Below are 10,853 nucleotides of genomic sequence, written 5' to 3' on the forward strand. Positions count from 1 at the left end.
TATATATATATATATATATATAATAAATGCACAGAGATAAACTTTGTGTATAATATATAAATACTGTATATGTACTGCATGTACAGTACATATACAGTATGTACAATATATATGTACTATGTATATATTACTACAAGCACCAACATAATTTTAAAATGTTAATTGCTGCAAAAACGGTTTCACATATTACTCTACACTTTAGGATATCCCAGCCCTTCCCTACAGAAAGGACCTAATGAGGCAAAGCTGCACTGCACCATGCACTCTCCTCAATTAAGCTAGTGAGCAGCTGATCTACCCCCCACATCGCTGGCAGAACCATAACAAAACACTCCGAACCCATAAAACCTACTGAACAGGCCAATGTCAAATAATGAAAAACAAATAAACTAAAACAATAACCTACAACATTACACTGAAAGGATAAAGCAGACAAAACACAGTATTTATTTTGGGAACAGGGCCTAGTGAAAAGGGAGAAAGGAAGCCTTTTCACAGAATGGCTCAATGGATGTACATTGGTGGGATAAAGCCTGACATCCGGAGCATACCTCCCCTTCTGCTGTCTCCCTATTGGGGCTTCGCGTTTCCCAGGATGGTTTTGAGGGGTTTAGAGAAAGACCCTACTCCAGCGCTAGGAGATAGGTCTGGCAATGTGTGCTTCCAGTGCATTCTCCACTCTCAAGTCAGCTCCACTGTTAGGACAGGAAAGGCACTCACAAAATACACTTCAGCTAAAATACAAATACGTCCTGTGGAAGCGATTCTGTTCTTGATTTATATTTAATTAAGTTAAATTAACATGGTAACGGGAAAATTGCTCAAATACATTTTTCAGTAATAGTATCTTATTTCTGCACATTATTGATTTATTTGGCCTAGAGACATCAATTCACACAAAAATGTAAAACTTGTTAATTGAACAACAGGAGCTTAAGTCACCCTTTCTGTTATTCAAAAACAAAAATACTTGTCATTCATTAATTTCCCATTGAAGAATAATGTCATTTTACTGCACTGATTTTAAAGGGTAATTTCATTTGTTGTCAACCTTGACCCTATTTTCCTTTGTCTGATGGGAACAATCTTTGAAATTAGTCCAGTATTAAACAAGACCACTAGGCGGCAGCAGCAAAACAAGCTACAATGTACCTTTTAATGGGCAATTGAGCATCTCTTCAATTCAAGTCCAGTAAAAATGCTTGTTTTGCCACTGAAATGTCTGACAACATTGTGGAAAAATTCCTATAAAGGTTGAGCTTTTTGATAAATAGTGAGATCCTTTTTGTTTGACATTGAAAACATCCTTAAAATTGTTATCGCCAAACCTACTAGATTCTGTATCGTAGTCTGTGATCAGGCCGATGACGATTGTGTTATTAGCAAACTTAATGATGGTGTTGGAGCTGTGTGTGGCCATACTGTCATACATGCGCAGGGAGGATTTAGCTCCAACAGGAGCACAGGAAAAGGTTGCATGCAGCCCTGGATGGGACTCCAATGTTGAAAGTCAGGAGTATGTGGTAGAGCCTATCTGTACAGCCGTGTCAGGATCTCAATTTAGGATCCAATCACAGAGGTTGGCATTTAATCCTAGGGCCAAATCCACACTACTGCGTTTCCAAGCCCCTAAAACTAAGAAAAATCTCTGGTCTTATTTTCTGTAGCCACGCTAGCTAGTCCACATAGCATTCCGGGAGAAAAACGTGCACTGTTTATTGGCATTTCTTTAAACCAATCACAATCGTCATGGGCGGCGCTAAACTATTCAGGGAGCCGCTGTGAAATAGTCGTGCGAGAGAAAACTCAGATTGGACAGATAGTCTAGCTAGCTGTCTGGACTTACCCTGCAGAGATCTGAGGAGCAGTCAAACATAATCCTCATAAATCCACCGGGGTTTAAAAATTAAAGAGGAAAAAAGGAAGAGGAAAGAAGGACGGACATAGGTGAAAATACATGAACAGGAATACACAGGAATTTCCTGCAGCACCGGACTAATCTGGAAATGGAACATCAAGGATATAGACTATATTTTTTGCCATTGCTGCTCTTAGTATTTTATGCAACTAACTAATCATTTACGGTCCAATGAGTGTACAACCCGTGAATAATGTTTTGTGCTCTCTCCCCCGCACACTGCATGGATGTATGGCGAGATTAATGTTCTGTTTTTTTCTATATTTATATTGTACATGCTCATGTTCACTTCTCCTCAACCAGTCTGAAGTTCTTTGTTAATATAATGTGCAGTAAATACAGCAGTGAGTCAGTGTCTCACTGTCACTGTTAATACTTCATCTTATGAGACCCCCTCTGCTCTTATTGAACTCAAGGTTTCTTCATATCCTATACCCTTCATATGAGGTCATACCTTGGTAATTAGCTTTAAAGTGTTGCTTTGGACTATTTAAACTGTACAGTGATAACCCCATTGATTAGATGTGACCTTTTTTTCTTATAATTTCCTTTGATTTACATTTTTCAGTTCTTCAACTCTCAGGCTATATTGCTCTCTGGAATAAGACATTCAAGCAAATATTGTTTTCATTATATGCTGTTCATTATTTTTGGACTCTATGGAGGGACTTTAATATGTGGCTGTCTTTCAAAGTCACACTTATTTGAGTGCATCCAGATGTGTGTGTGTGTGGGTGCCAGGGAAATGATCCAGGTGACACATGGACAATTTGGAAATATTCCGGAGGATGTACATGGCTCTAAATAAATTCTGCTTCCTTAGTTTCCAAAGTTCCATTCTCAGTCCTCTTGGGTAGGAGTGACTTAATAGATAGTAGTAATATACCTAACAGATTAGTTTGGTATTGCAATCACGTTTTAGTTTTGAATAATGATATAAATAATCTTAAGTAGCTAATTGTTTCTCCTTTGCCCTTCTGCCCACTTTCCAGGTTCGAAAGCAGCAGCGGTGGAGTTTTCTAACAGCATGTATGACCAGAGTTCTCCCATCAGCGCTGGTCCTCTGCAGGTCGTTCAGCTAGCTGAGGACCTCAAACTTGCCTTGGAGCTCCAACCCAATCAGGATCAGAGAGAAAGTCTCAGAGCACAATTACCTACAGAAACAGCACATATTCTCATAGACTGGCTACAGAGTGGAACTGTGAGTACATTGTGTGCTATGCTTCAAATCCAATGTCTTATTTGTAGTTTTAAATACAATTTGTTTTCTGCATTGTAGTGTCCAAAAATCTAAATGCAGCCACGTCAACTGCAGATGTCACACTTAATTTAGCTGCATCACATCCTCATAATGTGTTCATGTAATGTTTTGTCGTTTTTGAGCAGTCAAAAAGAAGGTAATTCCAGTTTGTGTAACATTATTTCAGCATGATCGATTTTCTGGGCTTTTTTGATGTTGTAGATTCTGGTTGGATAATTATTTTCATGCTTTTCAAGCATGAGGAACTGTTTCCTTATTCTCATGAAACATTGTGTTTTTTGTTTTCTCTAGTTGAAGATTCTATTTGGACTCTCAGTGAACCACAGTTCTCTTAAAGAGTTTGCATGTATTTGTATTTGAAAAGTTGGCTTACTCGTTAAACATGTGGCCTTAGCAGTGTTTTTTTCTTCAGTTTTCTATCATTTTCCCTGTTGCCTAATGAGGCTAATAATAATTTAGTCTGATGGGGTTTAAAACCACTGATGTAACCAACTCATTAGCTTATAAGATAAGATTGTGAATGGTCTTTTACAGCTATATAGCACATAGGTTGAGAGCTTTGTATGACCCCTTATTGACAAAGAGAAAAAAGTTGAATTGGCTTTCAAGATGCTCAAGTCCCTAGGCACCCACAGAGTGTGCACCTTTGCCCTTTTTACGCATTAAGGGGCAGTAATATTTGTTCACAGTTAAAAGAAGTTATTGTTATTAGTTTTGCAAGTATTTTGTTTGTTTTGTTATTGGACAAATAGAAATGTTGACTTGATGGTGGTACTACTGTAGTGGAACATTTATGGGATCACCAAAGTGATTACAATCTATTCTAAGGGGAACATGACGTCGACAGAGTCTGAGAAATTAGTCAGATGTGCAACATGCTAACCATAACAACCAGCTGTTTTAGCTTGAAAGATGTCTTCCAGCAGGAAATATTTGTTTGGAGTTAGGGCTGCACAATTAATCGAATTTTATTGGGGTCATGATTTTGACTTTCCGCGATCAAATTTGCGTGATCGAGCGATTATTTTTTTTAAAGCGTCATTTCATAGAACGCTCCGGGTTTTTTGCATAGCCAATCTACCGCTCCGAAAAGCCGTCTGCTCAAGAGCCAGTCAGAGTAGTTCCCTGCACCCGTGCAGATTAGTTTCTAGATGTAGACAGTCACAGAGGACAGAGTAACGGGAGGACAACTCAACAGATAGCAGTCGGTTATACGCCGGTCTCAAGGTTTACCAGTTTACCAGTAAACGCAACATTTTGTCCCATCTGTGTTGTTTTTCAGATTACAGCAGTGAGCAGTGCTAGTCAGTGCTTGTAGCGTCTGTTAGCTGTTAGCTCATCTAGGATTCAACGGTGCTAATGTCCTCGCATCCACTGCAATGTTGTTATATGGATATGGTTTAATTTTGCATTACTTGACCCATTTCTTCCGTAAAGCCGTGCCTGTGTTGGATCTCTCCTTGACTCTCTCTCCTCTTACTCTCCGCGCAGCCCCGCCACACAGCGGCCCGGTCCACACTTCTGACATTAGTCCACAGTTTTAATTGTTATTAACACAGCAGTATATTGTTAAATATGAGGGGCAAACCTGTATTTTTACCAGTTTTTCTGCGGATAACTCCAGTCGCCATGGCAAAGAACACAGGAGAAGTTATTGAATGCAGCTAACTTCAGTTTGTATCAAACAGCGTGAGACGGAGCTGCTGGATCAGGGCCAGAGACGTGACCCATGTCCAGAATATCATAGTTTATAAAAATGCAGCGCAGTGAAGATAAAGACGTTTCATACACACGTCGTGTATATCTGCCGTTCGACCCGTGCTGGACCCGTTCATAATGATCAGCCGTCTCTCTGTGAGTAGCGTCCATCACCCTCCCTCTCACAGTTATAAATAGCCTATGTATAAATAAAATTTGTTTTGGTTAAAATCAATAAATAATCATGAGAATAATCACGATCAAAATTTTGATCAAAATAATCGTGATTATCATTTTGGCCATAATTGTGCAGCCCTATTTGCAGTGCACAATGTTTTTTTTCTCTTCTTTCAAGACAATAGAAAAGAGAGGCTGGACTCATGTGTACATTAAGCAGTAATTGGAGCAAGAGGCTGGTTTCAGGGTGTGGTGGTGTAGTATCACACACAAAAATCTGCTTTCATAACTACATTTATCTACACCTCTAAGGTGACATTCTCGGCTCACAGATATTCAACTATATGCTTCTGTTGTTTTGTGAATTTGTTTATTAAAACAATGTTGCACACCAGGTCTGCATCTCTTCACACATTTAATCAAACAAATCAATTAGTAGAGGCACAGTCAGGCGGGGTCAGCTGAAGGGTTAGAGGGAGAGGAGAGGAATTTAGCTGCTGTGTTACAAAACAGCTATCCTCTGATGCAGTAGGTTGGCATGTCTCTGTGTGGATGAACTTGGGGCTTATTTGGTCTTTGTCCCAGTCTTACACCAGCTTCTTCAACTGTTTGCATGTCTTTTTTTTACTTCATTTTTTTGAAGAAGAATAGAAATACAACACATACAGAATAAACAGTTGGGCACCTATGCATTCATACAAATATTATGAATACGAATTTTTAACTCCAAGTTCCTTCCCGAGGCTATTTTGCAGCAGCACCGTGGCTTTTCCCGGTGCTTAGCGCATGATGATTGTGATTGGTTTAAAGAAATGCCAATAAACCAGAGCACATTTCTCCCATCTCGGAATGCTGTGTGGACTAGCCAGAAGGTCTGGCAAAGTCACTCTAGCAACTAGCTGGTGAAAACATCTCAACTTCATAGTGATAATACTGTTAGTTAGTATTGTGTTTACATCTTTCTGTGGCCAATGCTTAAATCAAATTGCACACAACCTATTGCTACACCATAAACAAAGGGCATTTTTGGCCCCATGGGTCTCTGGGGCCCTGTTGGTAACTCAGTTTTGGTGTATCTATAAAGGCTACATGTTAAAGCTCTTATTGTCATCACATTATTTTCGTAACCTCTTATACAGAATTGTAAACCTGGATTTAGTGATTCTTTACATACATTATACCGTCACCGTGTTTTCATTGCTATCCCCATCATTACTATGACATTGTGCCGTTTGTAACTACAGTTGCAGTGTTTTTCTAGCCAGGGGATGAGGGAACGGAACAAGGGGAGAGGTTTGGGCAGGTTCCATTAAGTTTTCCGCAGAGACACTATTACAACTCGACTATGATCAACTTCCTGCTCTGAGCTGCCTCCCTCCCTCACTCCCTCTGTCTGTCCTGTGTTGCCTCTTAACCGTTAACTGTATACCTCATCCCTCACTATGTTACATCTCTCTTTCTTATCCTTCACTGTCTTTCTTTTTCACCGCATACTGCCACTCTTCCCTCTCATTGTCACTCTGCATGTTTGGACACCCTCCTTCAACTTTCTGACATAAGTCTGTTTGTAAATTGGGTATGTCAGGCGCTCTGGTAAGAAGATTGCATTGCTCAAGATTGTTAAGGTAAAGTCAAACTGAATTCTAAATGTTTTGGGTTTTTAGCCATTTTGCGACCTTGTGACTGAATTTGATGTATTATTTTTGCTATATATATTCAGTCAGAAGGTCTTTTTCTGTCTTCTGCTGAAATCACTGACACACTGTACAGCTGCTTTCAGTTGTATGAAATTGGTGCGCTGGGACGGAGTCGGAACGCAGCCGTTCCGCAGTCAGTGAAAATACACACATTGACTTAAATGGAAACCTAATGACTCCGCCGCCGTTCCAGAGCGGATGCGCAGCCTTTCCACAGCCGGTGGAAATTGGGTGTAAAAGCTCTGTCTCCTAAAGTACAGAGTCTGGTGTGGGGAATGGAGAGCAGGCCAACGTCTGAGAACCGCAGGTTTTGCGGTGGGGTGTATGGATGAACGAGGTCGGTGAGGTACAGTGGGGACAGGGTATGGAGGGATATGTAGGTCAGAAGGAGGATTTTAAATTTGATGCAGGACTTAATTGGGAGCCACTAAAGGTGGATGAGGGTTTGGGTGATGTGCTGCCAGGTCTTGGTGTGGGTGAGGACCCTGGCGGCAGAGTTTTGGACATAGGGACTCCTGATAGGACTCCATTGCAGCAGTTCAGATGGGAGGCACATAGGTAGCGGTTCGTCTTCCACAAAGTCTGCCATGTTGCACCTCCAGGTTTCAACAGTAACCCAGAACGGTAAACCAAACACAGACAGAGGACCTTTTGTCTTTTTAGATTACCTGAAGGCCACCATACACGCTTGGAAAGGGAGTACTGAGGAAAGAGGTGTTCACTTGGTTGCAATCTGCAACCTCACCGCTAGATGCCACTAACTCCTACATACTGGCCCTTTTCTTTCTTCTAGTTTCTGCCCAGAGAATGTATATTTACTGTAATATATGTCTTTGTATCAGACCACAAAGCTGTTATTTTAAAAGCTGAAGTATCGTCTTCTACTGTTTCCTTTTTAAATGCTCACCCCATTGCACTGTCTCACATTTTTTACTGCAGACTGCAGCCAAATTTAGTGACACCTTTTCCAATTGTTCTAATCCCATTTCAACACTTCAATAACATCCAGACGATGTTTTAACTGCAGCATAGGTTTCAACTTGTGTCTAACTAAATGTGGCAGCTCCCCAAGATCCAGGTAAACCGTGTTATTTTACACATTAACAGTAACCCTTCATACTGCAAAACGGACATTGCTCTGTGCAGTATATGCTACATTAAGTATCTGCGTATGTGCAGTTAAAGCCTTTCGGATATGTACAGTCCATGTGATCATACTTTTTGGTGTGCTCATACTTTTTGGTGTGCTCATACTTTTTGGGCGCTGTCGTAAATGACCAGTTGACGAAATCTACTTCAGAGAAACCCTTGTAGCTCTGTAAATGTGCAATTATTATTTGGTCTTGTCAGTGTATAGTACAGCACAAAACACAACACAAACTTGTTTTGTCATTTTCAGTTTCAGTGTTAAGTAGAGATGGGCGCGCCACCACACACACACACACACACCACACACACACACACCCACCACACACACACACACACACACACCACACACAACACACCAATGCAATCATCTTGTGAATTTTTTTTTTTTGACAACACTTCAAATAGCTCTTAATCTACCAAGCAGTGTATGGATTGAGATTTTGTCTTTGTTGTTGTTGTGTGTTGTTCTTGTTAGGGTGTATGTGTGTGCTTGCGTGTGTGCGTAAAGCAAACTGTGGAAATGGTTGACATTGTTATGGTGAACGTTTTTGTAAAATACACATGAAATGTAAACCTGAGTCAATGGGTTTAAACATGAAGATGATCAGACTCAGAAAGACGGACAGATGGGGGGAAAGAGCGAGGTAAAGAGAGATGGGGAAAGAGGGAGTCTCACTTTTTTTGTGAAGTGTCCCGTCCGGCACTGTGACTGTAACTTATTTAAAAGAGAGCACAAGCCAGGGGGAGAGATCCGGCGTGGATTTGGTTTGTGCTGATTACAGCCTGTTGCTGCTTTGTTTGGTGTCAGACAACGATGCGTGTTGTTTGTGTGTTGTGTGTGGGTGTGTGTGGTGTGGTGTGTGTGTGTGGTGTGTGTGTGTGTGTGTGTGTGTGTGTGTGTGTGTGTGTGTGTGTGTGTGTGTGTGTGTGTGTGGTGTGTGTGTGTGTGTGTGTGTGTGGGTGTGTGTGTGAAGGAGAGAGAGAAGGGGGGGCTAGCAAAAATGGGCCAAGACTCAAACACAAACAGATGACAGAGAAAGAAGAAAAAAACGACAAACCCTCCCACCACTCCCGTCCTTTCTGGGTCGCCCATTTGGCTGTCAGATGGTCCTCGGCAGGAAAGAGAAGAAAGAAAAAGAAAAAAAGAGTAAGAGAAATAGACAAGTGACTGGCTGTAAAGGAGGAGAAGAGAAAAAAACATGCAACAACTCCAGAACAGATAAAAAGAACGGGGTGGGGATGAGGCAGGAAGTCTGAGAAAGGACAGATAAGTGGAAAAGTGGAGAGAACATAAAGTCTGAAGAAAGTAGGGAAAGAGAGAGAATAAAACAGAAAGGAAAGAGAGTAGTGCTGGAGGAGGAGGGGGACAAAACGGGGGAGTTGTCCCACTTAGACAGCAGAGATCGTAAAATGCCCTCCTCCTACAGTCACACACACATTCACACACACTTACATGACATTGCTCACATGTTATAGCAGTCTGCTAACTCAAGAATCTACTCTTACTTTGTCCTGTCTGTGGGCTGTGCTTACACACACACACACACACACACAAACACACAGACACACACACACACACACACACACACACAAAAACACAAGGAACCAGGCAGGGCAGCAATGGGCTGGGAGCATGGAGACTCCCATTGACTTTTACAGGCACTTCTCCTGGCTCAAAAAGGTGAGCATTTAGGTTTCATTTGACTTTTTAATCTTAAATTTTTCATTTTGTTTCGTAATTGATGTCTCTGTTCCCTGATGTATGCCTTGAAGGAAAGAGAAGCGCAATGTTTATAAAAAAAGAGGACGCTCCTCTGTCTCTAAGAGAAAGTATTGTTCCAGCTCTGATGCATTTTACTGCGAGCGACACAGATTTTTATGTAATTTCCCGTGCTGCATCTTAAAGTGTGTGTGTGTGTGTGTGTGTGTGTGTGTGTGTCTGTGTCTGTGTCTGTGTCTGTGTCTGTGGAGGCATGCCTCTCAAGGACTGTGTTATCAGATTAGAAGTGTTATCCATCAGCTGACTGTTATTAACAAAGCAGTGTCTGATACTGCTGGATTCAATCAGAGAGGGATTTTAGATTTTAGCGATTTTTGTGTTGTTAGGACATGAGGTTTCAAGAAAAGAGTCTTGAGTTTGGGCTGGGTTTGGTGTTGTATTGGAGTCATATAAGGAGATTATTGTAGATATAGATCAGCCCTACCAAGTCTGTCCTTTTGTCAGATGCCATTATAGTGGGCTTGGAATATATTTAGCTCTAACACCATAAAACCAATGTTTATTTTTCATTTCTATTTTTGTTGGCATTATATAATAACCTTTAAAGTAACCTTCACAAACCTTTCAAAGGGATATACTTTAAAACCACAATTCAAGCTAGGCAATTCTCACGAAGACAAGTAAAACACTTAATTTATCATGCAGTGAATTGTTTTTCATTTCAAATCTGATGTTTTAAAAAAAGCATCAGCATTGTAGAGCTCACGTCAACTTACAGTAAGGTTTCTCCGAATGATTTATCCTATAAATTGGCCAATTATTATGCAAATCTGTTGAAATTACTGCAGGTAGCGTTCTTTATCTCTTTAATTGGCTTCTTCAGTTGGTAATACAATGAGTAAAACAATGTACATCCACATTTGGACCTGCACATTTTGCCTTAGTCATGTCATGCTGCATTCTGGGTATGAAGGAACCAGGGCTGCACGATTATGGCCAAAATGATGATCATGATTATTTTAATCAATATTAAAATCACAATTGATAATAACGATTAATTGTTTTATTGAACCAAAACTAATTTTATTGTCACATAAGCTATTTAACTGCTTTCACGTCCATATTGTGCTACATTCCTCTTATGTTGAAGTTGTATGTTGTACATACACATGTAAATGAAAATTATCTGAAATAAATAGCCTAGTGTGTGTGTGTGTGTGTATATATATATAT

General features: G+C 40.5%; 1 protein-coding gene across 20 annotated transcripts in view; it reads left to right on the forward strand.

The window, feature by feature from the left end:
- ppfibp2b (PPFIA binding protein 2b) overlaps positions 1-10,853 on the forward strand; it is a 142,418-nt gene that overhangs the window by 46,672 nt on the left and 84,893 nt on the right. For 15 of the 20 annotated variants that reach the window (XM_032523287.1, XM_032523294.1, XM_032523292.1 and 12 more), the window contains exon 3: positions 2,911-3,119. In XM_032523287.1, the coding sequence (XP_032379178.1) occupies positions 2,911-3,119 (209 nt within the window). Of the gene's footprint in view, positions 1-2,910; positions 3,120-9,062; positions 9,582-10,853 lie in introns of those variants that run through there. The other 5 variants (XM_032523301.1, XM_032523309.1, XM_032523293.1 and 2 more) reach the window with 5 other exon arrangements.

The sequence above is a fragment of the Etheostoma spectabile genome, chromosome 8 (genome assembly GCF_008692095.1).
Source record: "Etheostoma spectabile isolate EspeVRDwgs_2016 chromosome 8, UIUC_Espe_1.0, whole genome shotgun sequence".
Taxonomy (NCBI): domain Eukaryota; kingdom Metazoa; phylum Chordata; class Actinopteri; order Perciformes; family Percidae; genus Etheostoma; species Etheostoma spectabile.